The 22,491-nt window shown below is 34.8% G+C and overlaps 1 protein-coding gene across 4 annotated transcripts in view; it reads right to left on the bottom strand.

The window, feature by feature from the left end:
• The window catches only part of PTEN (phosphatase and tensin homolog), a 108,091-nt gene that overhangs the window by 32,888 nt on the left and 52,712 nt on the right, over window positions 1–22,491 (bottom strand). For 2 of the 4 annotated variants that reach the window (XM_021943459.2, XM_009214930.3), the window contains exons 3-4: window positions 8,810–8,853; window positions 6,658–6,896 (exon numbers count right to left, since the gene is read on the bottom strand). Coding sequence is in view for 3 of the 4 variants with exons in the window: in XM_009214930.3 (XP_009213194.1) it covers window positions 6,658–6,896; window positions 8,810–8,853 (283 nt within the window). In the remaining variant the exon portion in view is untranslated. Of the gene's footprint in view, window positions 1–6,657; window positions 6,897–8,809; window positions 8,854–14,813; window positions 14,859–20,879; window positions 20,902–22,491 lie in introns of those variants that run through there. The other 2 variants (XM_017963088.3, XM_021943457.2) reach the window with 2 other exon arrangements.

Below are 22,491 nucleotides of genomic sequence, written 5' to 3' on the forward strand. Positions count from 1 at the left end.
CGTTTGTTTTAAATAAAGAGGAGGTAAGAAAATTTCATTAGGTTACAACATGTAGAAATTTAGTAAACAGGCTAGAAGAAATAACCTGATTTAAGATTAGGTCATGAAAATTCATTCCCCAGAGAAACTAAAAATTTTCCTTTTCTTGAGATCACTTAAAGTTAACAACTATTATTTCTGGAAGATTTGTCTTTATTAAGAATAAGCTCAATGAACTCATGTACACAGAGTTCCTAATAGAGAGAAACTTTCTCTCTAATAATTTATTTAAAAACAGAAAGAAAATTAAAAGCGGCTCAAACTTTTTTCCTAAAAGTTTAACCAAAGAAAAAATAAGAGGCCAGGCACAGTGGCTCATATCTGTAATCCCAGCACTTTGGGAGGCCAAGGTGGGTGGATCACTTGAGGTCAAGAGTTCAAGACCAGCCTGGCCAACAGGGAGAAACCCCACTTCTACTAAAAATACAAAAATTAGCCGGGCTTGGTGGCACGCGCTTGTAATCCCAGCTACTCCGGAGGTGAGGCAGGAGAATCACTTGAACTCGGGAGGTGGAAGTTGCAGTGAGCTGAGATCTCGTCACTGCACTCCAACCTAGGTGACAGAGTGAGACTGTCTCAAAAAAAGAAAAAAAAAAAGGAAATATGAATGTTTCCTTTATGTGCCATCATTCTGGAACACAGTTGGGGGTATGCATGCGACAGGGAGAAGGCAAGCGAGAGGGAAACAGCAGTAGTGATTCTAAGCAACTTTCTCATGAAAAAGGAGTTTACCTCTTTAAACTCAAATTTTGGGAGTCCTTTCAAAAATATACATTTACTAGCATTCTCAGGATGTTTTAACTCTTTCTTCATAGTTTAAACATGTGAGTTATCTAATACTGAAACTTAAGTGCAGATGCAGACAGTGTGGGGCATAGGGCTAGACGAGAACCAACCCTTAAAGTTGCCCTGCGGCATGCTTTCTTGGAAGAAAAAACCACCGACAGCTTGCTTTTGAATAATCTTCACATGTTCATAAAGCAAAAGTATCAAATATACAAATGAATGACTCCTAAGGAAGTGTAACACAATTGTCTTCTTGTAAATTAGTGAATAAGACAGAAGGAGCCTTCCTTCCCTCAAGCAGTTACCTCACTCTCAGAACATTTTTCTTTATAGTATCAGTTGTCTGACTTCTCTGCAACACTCAAAACCCAAAGTATTATTTGGGCATTACTAACCTAATGTTTTATTTTATAGTCAACTTGTACCCACCACTCTGCCATCTAATTTGCACCATGTCTGCTGAGGATATGTCAAGATTCTGAGCCAGATTATTTTGAAGAGACCTCTACAAAGTCTACAAATTCTTTACCAAAATATGAGACTGCCTCATCTCTCTTCAAAAAAGGGGGAAAAAAGATTCTTCTTCTATATAAATGTCACTAGAACATAATTTTCTCCAGCTTCTTAATGTTTGTCTATAATTAAAATTAAGGATATAAGCAAAATAACATTAAAGATGATTCTAATAAAAGTTAACCCCATACAAACTGAAAAGTAGATAAAATATATGTATCTCCTATAATGGTGATTCACAATTACAAAAATGCAAATCCACAGGCTCAATCTACAAGGAAATACTGACAAGAAGAGAATAAACCTATTATGAGATATTCCAAGAATAAAACTACTTTAGATAATCAATTACATTTATTATAAGACAGTTACTCCTCAGGAAGAACTCCACAGCTGTATAACAACAGCCTTACCATGCTTAGCTAAGTTTTCTTATGATGAAGTTAGCTATTCATAAAAGATTAAAAATTATTTCACTAGTATTCTAACCAATAGGCAAACAAGTGGTATCTTTGAAAGTTTTAAAACAATTACATTTCAAGTATTTTACAGGAGCCTGCAGTATTTATTTCCAAGACCAACAACCTCAATCTGTCCAAATTCTCTTTAAATCAGGGGTCATTAAATGCTTTAGCATTTGTAAGGAAGCATTTGTAAGGAAGGGTATAAGCTGAGGAGCCTTTCAAAATAGACCAATTCTATCAGCATTTCATAACCTTGCAGGAAAGCCTGACCCTATACAGAGATTAATTATTTTGAACAGTCTCAAAATTCTTTTGCACTTCAGGATTTGTGGACTTGATAGTATAGAAAGAAATTCAACGGTATATAAAAGGACGCAAATTTTCCTCTGAATGCTAATATGAACTGGATAATATTGATCACAACACTTCCCCTTTCTGGGCCTGTTTGATCATCTATAAGAAACATTCCTAGAAGGAAAAAAAAAAAAACAAAAAACCACCATTGACTTTAATCCATATCTAGTTTTCTAATGCTGTTTCAATCTAAACACAAATGCTACTGTTTAGTCAAATATGGTCAACAGCATCTGCTCCTACATTTCTTTTTGCCTTTTTAAATAAACACAGAGATAAAGAAGGTAGGAACACATTAGGATACTCCTTTAGATCCTGTGAATAATTCATCCGAAATATGGTCTAAGTACATTAACTAAGCATGAGCCAAGTATAGTAGATTTCAGTTTATTTTGATTCCAAGATACAAAAAGTGATCAACTTCAGCGAAATTACTTAACTCTGAGTCTTAATATTATATAACAGCTAAACATAACAATTTTAATATTTACATTCTTACACCCTTAACACTCTATGTACAGATCTCCATTTTCTATTTACTAATAGCCCATCATCTCCTTTCACTTGGGGGATCCAACCTATACAAAGGACGGAGAATATATGGCGACTTGAGCAGTTCTACTGATGAAGTAGATACTATTACATTTTACCACATGATACTATAAACTTTGCATTTTATTTTCATAACTACTATTGTTGCTAGCTTTCATTCTGGCCCTATTTCACAAAATCCTACAGGACTTATGATTTCATCAAATAGTCTCTCCTCACCTCTGAAGAGAAACAGAATTGATAGTATTATAAGACTGTAATGACTAGAATATCTTCCTGCTGGCAAATTTAAAATATGTCCTTACTTTTTGATTATGGAGCCTTCTCTTGGATTTAATTTGGACTGGAAACAGAAAATAAAATACAATAAAGTTTAAGTATCCTTGGGTTTTACTTTTATCCCTGAACATGATGAGATGGACTGTCCCAAGTCCTTCTTAAATGGCAAGTTCTCACCATCAGCAGAGCACAGCCAAATATTCTGAAGAAGCAGCTACATCAGACAGGGTATGTATGCATATGTGTGTGGCTGGGAGTGTGTAAGAGGGAGAAAAGAGGGAGAAAAAGAGACCACATGTGAGAGCACAGTTAGTTGGAAAGTCTAGACCATTACAAAAACTATTTGTTCCAATTAAAACTCCTGATTAAATCATCTACTAGGCTATTGACTATAATGCTAAACAAATAAAAATGTCACACAGTTGAACGGTGACGGCAAGTATCTTAGAAAGAGTCAAACATACTTGTAGCATGAAGAAGAGTAAGACTGTTGCAAATACCTCTATCAAATACTCTTATTCATTCCAAAAAAAACCCTGACATTAAAAAAATAATAATAAAGTAGGTCACAAAAAGATTGGAAGTACCACTTTTCTTCAGATATGATTTCTCAGTATAGCCGGCTACTAGTTTTCATCAAATGCAAGCAAGGTGACACAATCAAGGAAACATTCCCATTTTGGAATCCTTTTTGGAAACTTCAGAAAACATTAACACTTTCAAAATAGTGAAGTTTCTTTACCACAAAACTTCTCCTGAAGAAACCTCAGTATACTGTAGGCAGATAGTACACCTTACTGCCAGAGAACACATCTGATATTGTGGCACTGGTAAAGACAGCAGCTCTCCATGTCATAGTCACCCACTGCTTTCTTCATCAGTACGCACTAGGGTGCAAGACTGTCATCAATTCTGAAAGAAATCTTATCTCTTGTTGTGAAAGTATTCTACTGTTTCAAGTGCCAACCCTTGAATAATCGCCTGTGTAAGAGGATTTGTCATGAAAAATCTACTATTGTGAAAGTTGCCAGATTCATGAAAGCCAAGACTTTCAATCAAGAACTTCTTGAGAGGTTTTGTTAAGAAATGGGAGCTCTATGAAGTTCTCTGCTATATGTAAGTTCACTGCTTTCAGAAGACAAATTCTACAGCCTGATACTGTTGTTTACAGGGTAAAATACACTCTTTTTAAAGAGTTTAACTCTTCAACCTTGAAAGTAAAATATGGAGTCATAATCTTTTCCTTCCTAACACACTATTAATGTTACAGATCTTGCCAAAAATGATCTCAGTAACTTGAAGGCAAAGAAAATGATGCAACACGAATTTATCTCAAATCTTGGAGAAGTCTTATTTCTTGACAAGTCTACTTTCATCAGGCAAGAGAATCTTCAGATTCCATTTACTCTTTTTTCTTTTGTAAAATAGCATTTTCAGCACTTTTTACCAAAGTCAACACTGATTGGATATCAAAGATTGGATATAAAAGTTGCAAAGTCAAAGAGCATAGTTTCAACTTCTTATTTTAAAAGTTAAATAGCAGTTTTTTCATTAAAATTTCATATTGAACAGAACTAAAGCTTAATTTTGGTTAATTTGTACCACTTAGATTTATTCACTGCTCTCAGGTAGTGGCCACTGGTTTTCGCATTAAAAAAAGTGACATAGTTTTCATGAAGGTTCTTTTACATTCTGTTTAAAATAATGTATTTCAATGTAATAAAAACTATGTGTAAAATTTTATGTACACTATGTACATTTTTTGGTGGGAGAACATTTATACCTTCCATCAGACTTTTAAAAGGTATGTAACACAACTTAAGACCCCCTGGCTTAAATCTAGTGTTCTGTGCCTCCACATTACAAAATCTTTCTATTTTATTACAAAAATTGTTTTACCTGACTTTTTTCCCACTACCAAGTTATCTGCTGCTCATCAACTCGGTTTTAAATTTCTACCATCGCTTTTGCTACTGCATTTTAATTTTTTTTTTTGAGATGGAGTCTCGCTCTGTCACCAGGCTGGAGTGCAGTGGCATGGTCTCAGCTAACTGCAACCTCTGCCTCTTGGATTCAAGCGATTCTCCTGCCACAGCATCCTGAGTAGCTGGGACTACAGGTGTGCGCCAACACACCCAGCTAAGTTTTGTATTTTTAGTAGAGACGAGGTTTCACCATGTTGGCCAAGATGGTCTTGATCTCTTGACCTTGTGATTCGCCCGCCTTGGCCTCCCAAAGTGCTGGGATTACAGGCGTGAGCCGCTGCGGCTGGCCTATATTTTTAATCAGTAAAAGCAACTGTTTCCCTGCAGATGATAATGGGATAAATCAAAGTAAAAATCTTTAGATCCTCAGCTCTATAATTTATGCCAGTGCTATCATTCCAAGGTGCAAACAATATGCAGAAATGTAAGGCAATCTACCATAAACTTCAACATTCACCAAAATTATGCACTAATGTAAGATTCAATTTTGTAAACTATCAACAATAAATAGTACTTTGGCATCCTTATACATAATGCAAAAAAAGTCACAAAGGTAAGGAAACAAGACATGAGAGAGGGGTAAAGGAACAAGGAATCAATGCAACTACACAGCTTTAAATGATTAATATGATCATTCTATTTCTGTTTTACAGTTGAATTAAGAAGAAATTAGCTTAACATGAAGGGGAACTCTCTAAATGAGTTTTTCTATCTGTCTGGAGGGGCTTAGGCTTTGTCCCTTTAGAGATGGAAAAATGAACAAAATCTCTTTGTATTAAATTTTAACATGTTTTGCCATACTTACCACTCAAAGAAATACATCAACAGCAAAATTAAATCACTGTAAAAGTTCTCCCAAGAGTTTTCTTTTTGCTTTCAGATGTACTGTAAGTATTAAATTTATCACTGATTTTTCAATATAGTCCTTAGTTTTCTGATCAAAGAATCAAGAATCTTCTATTAATCTAACTACATTTATGAATATTCTTATAAAAGAATAATTTTTATGTATTATAAAAGTTCACACTTTACTAGGTAATGGTATTTTATCCAAAGCCATTCTATGCTCAAACAAGCTTCAGAAATATAAGCTTATTTTTGATAGCTTTTTAAAAATGTTATTTTAAAAGAGTTTTATGAGACCAAATCTGCAATACAGTTAATGGGTAACATGTGCTAGTATGATATGAAAATGGTAGCATGAACAGAAAAATGAAATCAGTCATTTCTCATATAGAAATCGAGGCAGCAACTGATTTAAAAATTTAGAATAAGGATTAGCAACTATTTTTAAAACCTGTTTTCCAGGGACTGATGGTGGGGCGCAGAGGGACACAAGATGAACAAGATCTGAAGATCTACTGGACAGCACAGTGACTATAGTTAATAATAACATTGTATAACTGAAAATTGAAGCTTGTAGATGTTAAATGCTTTCACCTTGAAGGGAGAAGAATAATTATGTGAGGTGATGAATATGTTAAGTAGCTTGACTGTAGTGATCATTACACAATGTATATATACATACATCAAAAGATATTATACATTGTATTTATATATAATTTTTACTTGTCAATTACACCTCAATAAAACTGAAGGAAAAAAAAAAAAACACCCAGTATCTGTTTTCCAATAAATTCTCAGATCTAGGAAGAGGAAAGGAAAAACATCAAAAAATAACTTACCTTTTTGTCTCTGGTCCTTACTTCCCCATAGAAATCTAGGGCCTCTTGTGCCTTTAAAAATTTGCCCCGATGTAATAAATATGCACAAATCATTACACCAGTTCGTCCCTTTCCAGCTTTACAGTGAATTGCTGCAACATGATTGTCATCTTCACTTAGCCATTGGTCAAGATCTTCACAAAAGGGTTTGATCAGTTCTAGCTGTGGTGGGTTATGGTCTTCAAAAGGATATTGTGCAACTGTGGTAAAAAGATAACCTCAGAATAAGAAAAAAAACTCCTGAAATTTTAATTACAAGTAGGTTAACTTTAGAAATGTTGCATACAAACTTAACAGGTATTTAAAAGAAACATTAGATTCCAGAGAAAAATAACGTATTGCTTAACTTTCTAATTTTTAAATAGAAAATAGTCTCTTGATAAGTCTCAAATATAATCATTAAGGAAGGCAAGTATTATTTTCCCCCATTTTATTCAGAAGGATATATTCTAGGAATTTACACTATACGGACTGACAGCATAGGTCACATATTAGAGGTACAGCTAAACCCAAAATGAAATGTCACATGGACATTTCATCAGGACTCTCAATGCAAAAGGAATACTATTTATAGTATTTATTTCATCATCACAAAACATATTCCAAAGACAGAATAGATCACTAATAAACTATAGAAAGAACTGCATATTACATTTCATAAAATAAAAATGCTAAGTGTGTTATTTAAAGGTGGTCTTGCAAATATTAGTGTTGTATACACATGTAAATCATTAGGGAAGCCAAGTACTATTTACCTCCATTTTCTGCAGGAGAATACATTCTGGGAATTTACACTCAATGGACTGGTAGCATAGGTCACATACAGAGATATGTGAAGGCATACACCAAAGAAATTACTTACAAAATGTATATAATTGTTATCAAAGTTTCAGGTCTTCTCACATGAATTATAAGAGTCCAAGACTTCTCTGTTCACTATAGTCAGAGTTGAGGTTTTTAAAAAACCTTGTTTAGAAACAGGACTATAGATATATCACTATTAATTGTTCTTAATAGTTTCTACCTTAGTTCCACTCTATTAAGATCCTTAAAAACTCTGACTGATACTCAACGTACTATCCTGTGTTACCTAAATATGTGAGAAGTATGTCTTATATCTCCAATCAAGTCACTCATAATATGGTACAGGATACAATCAATTATCCTTTGGTGTGACAGGACAGCTCTTCTGGTAGACAATGACTATCATTATAGGGAGTCCAGAAGGACAGCTTTCACTTAGTCATCTGCCTAACTCCATTTTCCCAGTGGTACACAAAAACCTCCAGGAAAACCTGTTAAATGTCTATTTAAAGCAACATAAACCTCAACTAAAGCCTGCTTTGCCTAGTAAACAACAATCTAAATCCACCAAAAACAAAAACAAAACGTTCTTAGTGAATCTATACCAAATCTCAATCATGAGTGATTTAGAATTTTCAAACCATCTGTCTGAAAGTCCATTCTAGATTTTCAGGAGGGATCAATGGCAAATACACCAATAGTAGCTCATGGCACCCACTTTCTCTTTTTGACTATCACAGCGGCATCTGCCTAGCTTCTCAACTCTTCAGTTCTCTCATGGTTTAAAGTATTAGGTCATAGAACTGAGCTGTATTTCACAAATAAAAGTGAAAGTTTTTGTGGGCTCTGAGAATTAACTTATGTCTGAAGTAGAACTCATTTAAAGCAATTCCCTCCTCTCATCCATCAGGTTTCTCTTATCAACATTTGTTATATCCTTTCCTACCTTTTATGTCATTCCTCAACACAGAAGAGTTAAGTAGTTCTGCTTTCTCCCTATATAGTTGCTTACTATTAGACCTACTGCCTTAAACAGTAGGTAAACCCTCTCCTTATACTATTTTTAGTCTAGGAATTTTCCTAATTCTTAGTCTACTCTGCACTTCAGTCTTCCTGACAATATTAATAGCTTTATGCAATACTTTTTTCCTAAAAAACAGCAAAATTAAATTTTTTGAAAATTTTTAAGATACTTCTTAAGATAAATACGTATCTCACTCAATAATCTAAATGACTCATTATTATGACAGTTAAGATATAGTCTATCGGGTTTAAGTTATACAGCATAGTACAGTACATTCATACCTACCTCTGCAATTAAATTTGGCGGTGTCATAATGTCTTTCAGCACAACTAAAAGAAAAGTTTAAAAGTGATATATAGTTATCTTTTGCATTTAGGAAGAAAAAAAGTACTAATATTAACAAACATTGCCTGAATCTTTATAATGTGACACATATTATGCTGTTTAACATTAATTATTTCATGTAATAAGAATTCTATTAAGTAGATACTATTATCACCCCCATATTATAATAATAAAACCAAAGCTTAAAAGATTAAGTGTATGCAATTAGAGCTAATAAATTTGCTTACAAAACTTGTGATGTCACTAATATAGAGTACTGCAAATTCAGGTGCTTCCATGCTTTCAAATTTCCTCTATGAAAAATTTGCATGCTATCGGAATTTTTTTTTTTTTTACAAGTACCTATAAACAACTGGCTAGTTTCAATAGTATCTGTATCTCATATTTAAGCATACATAATTCTCAAACTATTCTTCAAAAAGATATATGTTAAAAATAATAAAAGCATAAGGACAGTAAAGAAAAACTGAATGATGTTAATCTACTTGGACACAATGCTGACCAATTTTTTTTTTTCTTTTTCTTTTTCTTTTTTTTGAGACGGAGTCTTGCTCTGTCGCCCAGGCTGGAGTGCAGTGGCCAGATCTCAGCTCACTGCAAGCTCCGCCTCCCGGGTTTACGCCATTCTCCTGCCTCAGCCTCCCGAGTAGCTGGGACTACAGGTGCCCGCCACCGCACCCGGCTAGTTTTTTTGTATTTTTTAGTAGAGACGGGGTTTCACCATGTTAGCCAGGATGGTCTCGATCTCCTGACCTCGTGATCCACCCGTCTCGGCCTCCCAAAGTGCTAGGATTACAGGCTTGAGCCAACGCGCCCGGCCACCAATTTTTTTTAAAACAGACCTTTCTCCCTGTTGAAAAGCCAATGGTCACCTTTTACAACAGTCTCTCAGGTTGCAAGTTTTAATTACAGTATGAGAGTAACGAAAGAATAAGCAAAAGCAATACAGAATAGTAAAATGCTGACTTGTCATTACTAGAGTATGCTAATATTTGTCTTAATAGCAGTGATATATTCGTTAGTATGTACTGGCTTTCTAACAATTAATAGCCCATGTTTACAAATAATACAAGGCTCAGAAAGAGATCTTACGTATCAGTGTGGCTAGCAGTAGCCTGGTAACTCCAACTACTATGCAAAACAATTTTTTAAAAAATTATTTAAAATAAAATCTTAGCATTTTAAAACAAATAAAGGTCCATAGATCCTTAACCTGCAATTTCAATATCCCAAAAGTTCAAAACATCTAACACTTCCTCTTAAGTTTTATGGCAAACTCAACTACAGCAAATCCTGATCTGAAGTAATAAGACTGTATATAATCTTTAATACACTTACAGTGAAGAGTGAAACATTTCATTTCAGGTATTGACCCACATCCCACTGGGGTGTTTATGTAAAAGTATACGCATCTGTGTTACCTTTTGAAAACTAAAATTTCTGACAATGGAAACACTCCTGGCCCCAAGAGTTTCAAATAAGTGATTGTGAACCTGTATTGTACATTTAGAAACCCTGAAAACATCTATATAGTTTCTCTACTTTAAAGGAAATTCAAAACCAAATTCACATGAAGGTTTAACCAATTATAAATAAACTGAAATCCACTGGTTTCTAACTGGTCAGACCTAAAATAAAACAACTTTCATATTACCACTCAAAACAAGCTTTTCCTTTTTAGTATAATTTAGTATACTGAATTTTTTTAGAAAGAAAATGTATTTAGCAATGACATATGCACATATATGCATCCTTGCTAATAATTTCATATCCACTGATATGAAAAACAGGAAGAAGAGGACTGACAAAGAAGACAGTCACATTTTACACTTTCTTTGGTACAGATAAAAGAGGAGAAATTGTCAATAGTGAAGAATTCATAATGGAGTATTTTATAAGGAATCAGAGATGTAGGACTAGGAAAGAGAATCTAAGAAGCTGGTCTCGTGACAACACAACAGAAAATAAACGTTAGTTTTGTGCAGCTTCAGTTCTCTAAACTTCCCCTACTTTCTCAGAATCCCAGAACATGTGGTTTGACGAACACTCCTTAAGATTGCCTTAATAAAAATGGCTCTCATATATTACTGTTAAGAGGACTATATGGATGGAAAGTGGAAGTAATGACTACTAAGTGTCAACTAGATGAACACACCTTACAAAGACTTTCCACTTTTTTTGTTTCATCCTCACAACCACGTGATAACTGCTAATATTATCTTCATTTTATATAGGAGAAAGCTAAGATTTAAGAGCATTAAAAAACTTGCTCCAAATAACAGCATACAAATGAAACAGCAAGAACTCAAGCTCAGTATCTCTGATTACAAAAGTCAAACTTTTTCTACTACTGTTCCATAATTCTACTTATAATAAAAAAACAAAGTTTTACATACAAAAGCAATAACAAATTTTAGTCAAAGCCAGCATTCCTACAACAGCAGTATCTGTCATAAATGATAGAACCAACAGTGACAGTAAAAAGCAAGAAAAAAGTTATGAAAATCTTCACAGGTAAGCACAGCAAATATGGGAGCAAATATACCGGGACTGGTAATGATAAATGTGTTCAGGGAATGGGGGTTGGTAGGATAAGGATGAAGACTTTCTTCTTAAATTAAAATCTCTGATAAATGCCCTCCTTCTACCTACCACCTACCCAGTTTCTTTTAAATTCTTTGCGGCTTGGTAGTGATAAGTCTCGCAACAAACTAAAATTAAAGATACACAAATGGCAAATGGGGTTTAACCATTTAAATTTAACCATTTATATTTCCTTATAACTAAAACTCAAAAGATGCCATTACCTCATATTGGCTTATATAAGACAAGAGAAAGGAATAAACATTTGAAGAATGAGTTTTTATGAAACAAGAGGCAGAAACTGAAGAAAAGAATAAGATTAACAGGAAAAGCTTCCAGAGAAGTGAGACTTGCCATAGAATCAGCTAGGTAGGCAGGTCTCTTCTTTACTCTCTTCAATGAAGCTATCACCATCTTACAAAAGAAAACTTAGTAGATAAAAATTAGTAAAGCTAAAGGTTTACCACAAAATGATAAAGCATGTCAAATAAAATATGCACTGAAATACAGTAAATATCTTTTAAAAATGAGTATACAGTGAACACTTAAATTCCTCAAAGGCAAGAAGTATAGATCTCTTTATTCACTATCTCCCCTTCCCCATTCCTATCAGATTATAGAGCAAAGAACAAAAATAAAATATACTTGTACAAAACAAACTTATTAATTCAATTAAGTAACAGTACACCTGAATTTGCTTAATGTTATGAATGCCTGAAGAAAACAGATATAAAAAGATACAATTAATCAGAAAGTCCATATTAAGAACTCTTCTTCACCATGTATATAGTAATTGCTGTAAAAGGTTTAACATACTATTAAATGTGGGTATGCCTAGTGCAAATATTTTAAGATCTTCAAATTATGTATGTTTGCAAAGACATATACATCACATGTAATACTATCTTAAAAATAAAGGAAATAAAATAGAACACCTGCAGCTTGCCAGACTCACTTACCCAGAACCAGAAATATAAACAGAGGTAGAAAAAAGATAAAGAAGATTGGAAAGTGACATTAGAACTCATAACATGCTATAACTTAGTAGTTCTAGGAACTTCTGAAGTCAGTAAAATTTGGAGAGGTTAAAACGAACAAGCAAAAAAGCAAAACATAAAGGGAATATTGGCATAAACAGTGGATGGTCTGCTACCATATGTACCTGTGTGACCTTGTTCAACTCACTTAACTTCTCTAGGCCTCAGATTCCCCATCTGTAAAATGAGAAGGTTGGACTAAATGATCTCTTTCAGGTACTCTCCCGTTCTGAAAGCCTATGATTCCATGTGGGGAAGGGGCATTAAAATATATGCATTAAAAGCTACCCTCAACTACTAAAGAAACTTCATTAACTTGGGAATCCAGTGTTTGGGAATATAAAAACAAACAGGCAGTCAGGTTCCTAGGCTCTCTGCAATGCCAACTTTAACCATAATAATGTAAGTGACCTACAATACTGAGAGTGCAGCTGAAGTCCTAAGTTCTTGAAGCAGGAAGTCACTACACACAGAAATGAAAAGAATTTCCTTCCCTTTCTTTGAATATGTTAAACTAGAATAAAATTTTGAAAAAGGCAGAATTTGTCTCAGGTGTCCTTCGATCTCCATTCTGAGACTCTCTAAATCCCCAATTCTGATAGTCTAACCCTGAAATGACTCAGTTTAATGGCTTCCAGCTTTTGAAAGTTCGTGTCCTTTTTAAAATTACTTAGATTCTGAATCCAGTGGTGCAAAAAGTACAAAGCTTTGTGGTTTTTCTTTTCCTCCAAAGAAACACTATGGTATCTGGAACAAGGCTCTTTGTAGGAGAGGTTTATTAGGAAAAGAGAAAGACCCCTAAATGCATAGATCATTTGTACGCTGGGCTCATTAAGTTTCTATAACACCTTTTACTTTCTTTTATCTTGTTGCCTATTGCCACCGTGATTCTCTCCCACCCTCAACACACAGACACCACAATCTGATGATAATGAATTCACTGCCATATTCTAAACACTTTTATGCCAACAAGCTTCTTATAATGCCATTCCTTTGGCCTGTAATGTCACTTCCCTTCCTCTCCTTGGCTTGAAAGTCAACCCTTACTGGTTCTTTTCACCCTAGCTCAAACATGCCTTCCTTTATGAAACCTTCTCTATAAGGTACAATTACTATTGCCAGTATTCTCTTCATCGCAACCTCTATACAGGAGTTACTTCTGTAATGCTTTGTCTACCTTTTACATTAGAATGTAAGCTACTTGAGAACGGGAACTACATCTTATTCACCTCTGTACGCACCCCTCAACATGTTTTGTGATATCTAATAAGTGATAAGGACTTAACATGTTTGTTCCTTCATGAATCTGAGAAAAACCAGTGAAAATTTACTGAGAGTAACAATATTGATGTCCACTCCACTCTAAGTACTTCTGGCGTTTTATCACACTAGAAAGATCACTAAATTACAGATAAAAAAGCAACACTCCACAAGACAAGAAGGCACAGAGAATCTTTCTTTCTTTTTAGTAGAAGTTTAAATGCCCACTGAAGGCAGAAGTGAATCTTGTTCTTCCATTTGATAAACTCTATAGAAAAACTGTTAACTGTGGATTAGTATGTATAACTTTACATTAAAAATTTTTCCTATCTATAATTTATAGATATCACATGGGAAAGATAAAGTCAGGTAGAAAAATAATACGTTTTATGTGCCGATTTTTAAAAATCAGAAAATGGTCAATATTTTGAGAAGGAAAGACAGTCTTCAAGGGCAAAAATAGTTAAGTTTTTTCTTCCTTCCTTCCTTTTTACCTTTTCACATCTCTACTCCCAAAGTCAAAAGAAAAACAAAAAGTTAAAGATAAGGTCAACTAGCTCTATCAATCAGGTGGGCAGTCCTTAAAACTCTGTCCTAGACAAGCCAAGCCAACTAATTCAGCAATCTTAAATAACTTATGTTATGTACAGTTAGAGAATGCCCTAACAGCTTCTTCAGTCAATAGCTCTAGAGACACAGGATAAACAAAATTATATTCACTCTAAAGTATACCTCCATAGAAGATGCTATTAGTGCTTTAACAGAAGCTCTGCTGTGAATTACACTTCAAATTACCACACAGTTATGGGCTCAAATATGGGCTAGATGCCAAGTCATTTAAAGCAGATCAAGTAACATGAATCTGTGCCAACATTGTTTTACCTCATCACCACGCTTTCTAAATGATCTAACAATGCTCTCGGACTTCTTGAATTAATTGGTTTAGGAATACAATCTGTTAAAATATATCTTTAACTCTACTTCACTCTAACAAGCAAGTAACTTTCACTTAATAGTTGTTTCAGAAGATATTTGCAAGCATACAAATAAGAAAACATACTTACAGATTGTATATCTTGTAATGGTTTTTATGCTTTGAATCCAAAAACCTTAAAACAAAACAAACAAACAAAAAGCCACCATTAACAAAAATGAGCTAACATTTGAAATTACATTAATACTATCAAGAAAAATCAAAAGACAGATTTTCTTTTTCCTAATCTCAAATACCATTTAAGTGAAAATAAATAATCCAACAAATACCCCTTCCATGGGTTTAGATCAGTAATCATGTCATTCTTAAATAATTATTACATTACACAGATTTATACAATCTGAAGTAAAGCCAGAGATTTTCAGAGAATATTTTCATAATCTTCTATCTTCAACCTAACATAATGAGATTGAATACTAAGACATAACTTCTTTAAAAAGTATTAGCATTTAGTGCAAGTATACGTAGCTCATACAGGTTTACGAGAGTCATAATCAAGTACTCTTAAAAACAACCCTGAAAATTCAGACATCATTTTCCCTTCAAACTAAAAACTTTTGATATTTGAAAAGCCACGCATTAACTATTAATTCTGTACAAAGGTATTAAGCATTTACACATATATATTCCATTCAATCCTCACAAACATCTGAGAGATAGAGCTTATTAACATTATACAGGAGAGAGAGGTAGGTCTCAAAGAGATTACAGCACTCGCCCAAGGTCATGTACAGCCAAGAAGTCAAAGAATCAATGCCAAAGACCTTTCCCTCAAGACAGTTATGAAAGTAAACAACAATTACAGCTAACATAAGCACTTACTATATGACAGCACCTCAGGTATATAAATTGTTTAATCCTCAACCCCATAAGATAGGCAAAAGAAGGGCTAGAAGACCATAAAGCCAAGGAATTAACAGAATATATAGAATAAAAAGACAAATGAAAATCAGAACACTGAACAAAAACTAAGAGTTCAGGATGTTCAATATTATATTAGGAGTTCCAGAAACAGAGAACACTGAGAAGAAACTGAAGACACAACTCAAGAAAAATACTCAAAACTGAAGGATGTGAGTTTTCAAACTGGAAGGGTACATGAGTACCTGGCAAAACAGATGAAAATAAGACCGAAATAGAAGCACACATATCTTATGAAATTTCTGAATACCAAAGAAACAGAAGACCCTAAAAGCTGCCAAAGAAACAGGTTTCATAAAAGAATCTAGAATCAAAATGACATTATCCTTTTTAACAACAATACTAGCAGCTAAAAAACAATTGGGCAAAATGTTCTGATTTTGAGGGAAAACTCTTCTCAGCCTAGAATTCTATACCAAGCAGACTATTAATCAAGTGTGACTATATAATAAAGGCATTTCAAAATAAGCAAAATCTCAAATAATTTTGCTTCCCATACACTAGTCAGGAAGTTACTAAAGATGTGCTCCGCCAAAACAAGAGTGGGAAACCATGAAAGAAGATGACAGTTTCCAAGAACTGAAGAATCTAACCCGCAAGAGAGGAAAAGAAAATCCCTAGAATGATGGTGAAGGGACATCTTGAGTAGACAGTCATACAGCAAGCCAGGAAGAACAATTAGCCCAGACTGGGACAGATCAGAAGGCACCTGGGAAAGATAAAATTGATGTAATGCCAAATGTGCTTAAACATGTTGAGAGATTTATACAATTAGGGGTAAGTCTATGAATTAAAGTTAAGAACATTTAAAACTAATTAAAAAAAAAAAAAAGAGGGAGACAACTGTTAAGTCCAGGAAAAACAAAACATGCAGGAAAAGTCACAATATATCATATCACTTAACTATGAATGGTATTTATCTAGTTATAATCCCATAAAAGCTCAATATTGATATAACCAAAATTATAATGTAACTACTGGCAGGAGTTATAATACAACTACTGGCAAGAAGAAGGAGGAGGAGGAAGTCTGAAAATATGTGTGTGGTGAGGTGGAGAAAAACAGTATATGAACTTGAATCTGAAAAATTATGTTACAAAGTAGTGCAAGCAGTATTCGTAGCTGTCACCAACATAAATTATATATTTTTATATCACACTACAGTTGTTGCAAATAGGCTACCATCCTTAAAAACAAAGAAACACAGTGCCCCTTGCTTTCAGCATGGTGGCTCTTCCCTGATAAAGAAGGAAATGGAACTCAAGTAGAACACAGAATTCACTGAGGTAAACAGGAAGAGATTAGACTGTTAAGGCTGCTGGAGTTTGGTGAGCGAGGGACTAAGAATTTTGTATGGATTTCATCTCAGGTCCTTGGCTGGGGCCTGGGCTGTCTATGTGCAAGATCTGAAAGCATAATGGAGATGACACCAGAGGTAACGAAATATAATACTGGGAGAAGTTGTAGTTCTGGCCTATGCAGAGTGGAAGAGCCCTCATGGAACACCCCAGATACTTAGCTGAGACATTGGAAAGGGCAATCTCGAAGTAAAAACCGTGCCCCAGGACAAAAGACAAATCTGAAATAGGCCTGCCTTAACAAAGAGAACCAAACCTGACAATACTAAATCAACCGTCAATTTAAATGCCTGACAAAATGAAACTCAGCACCCTTAAAGGAAGTAACAATCCAGACTCTCTACATTTCAATATACAATTAAAATTTACTAGACAGGCAAAGCAGAAAAACATGACTTATTACAAAGAAAAAAGAGCAGACAATAAAATCAAGACTCCAAGATGAACCAGATGTTTGAATTAACAGACAATGACTTTAAAACAGTTACTATAAATATGCACAAAGATGTAAAAAAAAAAAAAAAAAAAGATTACAATGAGTGAAAGATGGAAAGTCTCTGCAGACATAGAAAATATGGAAGACAGCAATTTGAGGCCTCAAAAGTACAATATCTGAGGAAAAAAATCTATTGGATGATCTCAACAGATCGTAGACTGCAGAAGAAAGGTGTGGCAGATTTATTTTCCAAAAATTCATTTAGCAAATATTTATCAAGCACCTGTTATGTAACAAATACTACTGTGGGCATAGTGGCAACAGAACTCGAAGTAATGACAATCATAATAATGAATGCTTCCAGCAGCCTGAGAAACCCAATAGAGAACTAGCTTTTGGTATCTCATTTGGAAAACAGCCTAAGGACATTGGACAGCTCCCACCAACCCTAAAATAAACGAAACAGAAAAATTAGCATCTGAAAAAGCAAAATAATTATTTGCTACTTTTTCCCATGGCTAATTCGCTATTTGGTAACCATATATATTTCCCCTTAGTCCATTCTCACACTGCTATAAAGAACTACCTGAGACTGGGTAATTTAGAAGAAGAAATGTTTAATCAGAGGCCTCAGGAAACTTACAATCATGGCGGAAGGCCAAGGGAAAGCAAGCATGTCTCCGCGGCAGGAGTAGGAGGAAGAGAGAGAGCAAAGTGGGGAGGTGCTACACACTTATAAACAAGCAGATCTCAGGAGAACTCTTTTGCCAGACAGCACTAGGGTGATAGTGCTAAAACCATTACAAACCACCCCCATGATCCAATTACCTCCTACCAAGCCCCTCCTCCAACACTGAGGATCACAACTCGACATGAGATTTGGGTAGGGACACAGAGCCAAACCATATCACCCCTGCTGCATTCATGTTTAATCAACATTTGATCTTAGAATCCTAGTGTAACTACAGCTGTTACTGCTGTTACTAACACATAAATTTACACATAAATCATCCCTGCCTTAATCCCATCAACACAGGCATGCTCCAAACATTTCAATTCTTAACCACTGCCTCCTGACCAACTTCAGGATGGTTATTAGAATTACTTTTGTTACATATCCAATACATGGAAAGTAACTATCTTGTTTAAAATGTTCCTGTTTGTAACTTTTACCTGCACAGTACTGCTTTCTCCTATACTGCCTTAAGTTAAAGAAAAAATAATAACAGCTTTGAATAATTCTGCTCAAAAATAGTGATACCTAGTACTCAAGAAAATCTGCTCTCTTTAAATAGCTATAAAGCTGGAGGGAAAAGAAAGAAACAGTGGCAGGCCAGGCATAGTGGCTCACGCCTGTAACCCCAGCACTCTGGGAGGCCAAGGCGGGCAGATCACTTGAGGTCAGGCATTTGAGACTAGCCTGGCTAACATAGTGAAACCCTGCCTCTACCAAAATTACAAAAATTAGTCAAGTATGGTGGAATGCGCCTGTAATCCCAGCTGCTGGGGAAGTTGAGGTAGGGAGAATTGCTTGAACCCGGGAGGTGGAGGTTGCAGTGAGCCGAGATCATACCACTGCACACCAGCCTGGGTAACAAAACAAGACTCCTTCTCAAAAAAAGAAAAAAAAGGAAGAAAGAAACAGTGGCAGAACTGACCTATAACTCACTAAGAAATTCAGAAGGCTATCAAAAATACTACTGAAAACTGTCAAATATTTCTCCCCAGAAATTGTATCATTTTGTGCTTTTACTAACATGCATAAGAGTTCCAGTTAATCTGTATCTTTGCCAATTCCTGTAAGCCCTTTTTTAGCCGTTCCAGTAAATATAAGATATCTCATTATGTTTAAATTTTCATTTCCCTGATGACTGATTTTAAACATCTTTTCATATGCCTACTGGCCATCTCTATATCTTCTTTTGTAAAATTTATTTTTACATTTTTTGCTCTTTTTCTCTCTCTCTTTTTTTTTTTTTTTTGGAGACAGGATCTCACTGTGTTGCTCAGGCAAGGTTGCAGTGGTGCGATCACAGCTCACTGCAACCTCTGCCTCCCAGGCTCAAGCTATCCTTCTACCTCAGCCTCCCAAACAGCTAGGACTACAGGCACATGCTACCATGCGCAGTTAATTTTTTGTATTTTTTTATTTTGTAGGGACTGGGTTTCACCATGTTGCCCAGGCTGGTCTCAAATTCCTGGGCTCAAGCAATTCACCCGCCTCAGCCTCCAAAAGTGCTGGCATTACAGGCGTGAGCCACTGCACCCAGCCTGCCCTTCTCTTTATGGGGTTATCTTCTCATTATGAAGTTGTAAGAGCATGTTTATGTATATATTATACATTCAAGTCCTTTTTCAGATACACGTATTGCAAATATTTTCCCCAAGGCTGCTTGCCTTTTCATTTTCTTGAGTCTTTCAACGAGCAGAAATTTTTAATATTGATAAAGTCAAATTTGTCCATTTTTTTCTTATATGGTTAATTTTATATATACTGTCTAAGAAATCTTTAAACCAAAAGTCACAGAGATTTTCTCCTATGTTTTCATCTAGAAGTTTTATATTTTTAAATTTTATTTTTACATTTAGGTCAATAATCCATTTCAAATTAATTTTTGTGTATGATAAGATGTAAAAGTCAAGGTTCACTTTGTTTTCTCTATTGTTCCAGTATTACTTGTTTAAAAGACTATCCTTTTCCCGTGAATAATCTCAGCACCTTTGTCAAGAAATGTGTATGTGAGCTTTTCTGGAATCTACTCTGTTCAACTGATCTTATGTTATGTGACCCAACAATACTACTCAAAGGTATTGAATAAACAGAAACAAGAATGTACGTCCACAAAAGTCTTGCACATGAATGCTTACAGCAGCTTTGTTCATAACAGACCCAAACTGAAAACAACTCAAATGCCCGCCACACTAGTAAAGAAATGTCATATCCATACAATGTAATATTACTCAGCAATAAAAAAGAACAAATTATTGATACAAGCAACAACAGGGATAAATTTCAAAAATATTATACTAAAAGAAAGAAACCAGACACAAAAAGGAATGCATACTATATGATTGTATTTATATGTAATCCTAGTATAGGCAAAACATCTATGGTGATAGAAAGCAGATCAGAGATTGCCTGAGACCAGGTTTGGGGACTGCACTACAAATGGGCATAAGGGAAACTTTTTATAAAGCGAGTGTTCTAAATCTTGGTTGCTGTGGTGTTTACAAGAAGGGGTGTGTGTGTGTGTGTGTGTGTGTGTGTGTGTATCAAAAGTCAATGAACTGTACATTTAAAATGGATAGATTTTACTGCATATAAATTATACTCCAATAAAGCTAATTTTTAAAAGTAATATAAAAAAGTAATAAAAATAGCCTCTGATTTAGAAATATCAGTATGTAAAATGCAACCTACCTTTAAAAAGTCTCAAATTTATTTTGCTTCAACTAGAGGATAGCAACAATAGGAGTACATCATCTTCAGGAATTAGAACTTTTTAGAATGAGAGGCAGAATGACACGGTATAGAATAGCACTGTCTAACAGAACTTTTTGTAATAATGAAAATGTTCTGTATCCGTGCTGTCTTAATACAGTAGTCACTAGCCACATGTAGCTACTGAGCACATGAAATGTAGCTAGCAAAAACAACTGAGTAAATTTATTTTATTTTATTTACATTTAAACATAAATAGCTACATGTGGCTAGTGGCTACCTACACTGGATAACAGATATCTAGAAGTATTTATCTATGGAAAAAAAAAAATCTACTGGGATACAATACACATGCTTCCTAGTCAGGTAGTAGAAATGGGTACATCCCTAGAATAGAGCATAAAACTGGAACGGAGAAAAGGTACAGTAAAAATTAGAGACTTCACAACTGTCAAAATATATACTAAATGTATTTTCAACTACATGCAGTTTACCAATAAATTCTTGCTATGCTTGATTAATTTGTTTCTGTCATTAGATTAGAAAGAAACTACAATTCTGGATATATTTCTAACGAAGAATGAGGAACAAGTCTGAGTGGAAATGCCAGGAAACAGGGAGAAAGTGTTCACATAATTTTAGAGTTCACGTCAGACAAGGAAGGAAATACTGGTGTAGTTAGATATGATACAGATCAGTAAAACAGATTTCAAAAGCTTCATTTGAATAACAGGCTACGAATTCATAACTCAACCTATAATGAAAGACTTGTGGTTTTAAAAACTAAAATTCTGTATAAACAACTACAAATGACTCTAGTTTTAAAAAGACAAAGGAGGAAATACAGAAATTACCTAAAATCAACCAACACAGCTGCAGTGAATTTACCTTCAAAGCTCAGATTTAAAAGGTACATATATATATTATAATAGCCAAAAAAGGGGACGGGGAGAGAGAACCACAGACGAAACAAAACAGCAGCATATATAAAGGAACGTGAAAATAGTAAAAACGAAAGGCTTGGAGGGGAGAATGTTCATACCAAAAAGAACAATAAAAAAATTAGGCCAAGTGCAGTGGCTGACACCTGTAATCCCAGCACTTTGGGAGGCCAAAACAGGCAGATCACTTGAGGTCAGGAGTTCAAGACCAGCTGGCCAACATGGTAAAGTCCCATATCTACTAAAAATACAAAAATTAGCTGGGCATCATGGCACATGCCTGTAGTCCCAGCTACTCAGGAGGCTACGGCAGGAGAACTGCTTGAACCTGGGAGGCAGAGGTTGCAGTGAGCCAAGACTGCGGCACTGCACTCCAGCCTGGGCAACAGAGTGAGACTTTGTCTCAAAAAAGAAAATAGAAATTAGACTCCCACACATTAAACAGTTATATAATGCTAAAGACAAGGAAAAAGGCAGGAACTCTTAAATTCCCTTTTCACTTTTACCTTCTCTATCCAAGAGAAGATGATTCAGTAAGTCAGGAGTAGTGGGCACACAACATTTCTCTTTATTAAAAGCATTTTCTACTTGCTAATTTAAGAAAGGTGACTTTTGAAGAATATTTGTTAATAAACAATCAATAATGCAAA

This window comes from Papio anubis, chromosome 11 (genome assembly GCF_008728515.1).
Source record: "Papio anubis isolate 15944 chromosome 11, Panubis1.0, whole genome shotgun sequence".
NCBI lineage: Eukaryota > Metazoa > Chordata > Mammalia > Primates > Cercopithecidae > Papio > Papio anubis.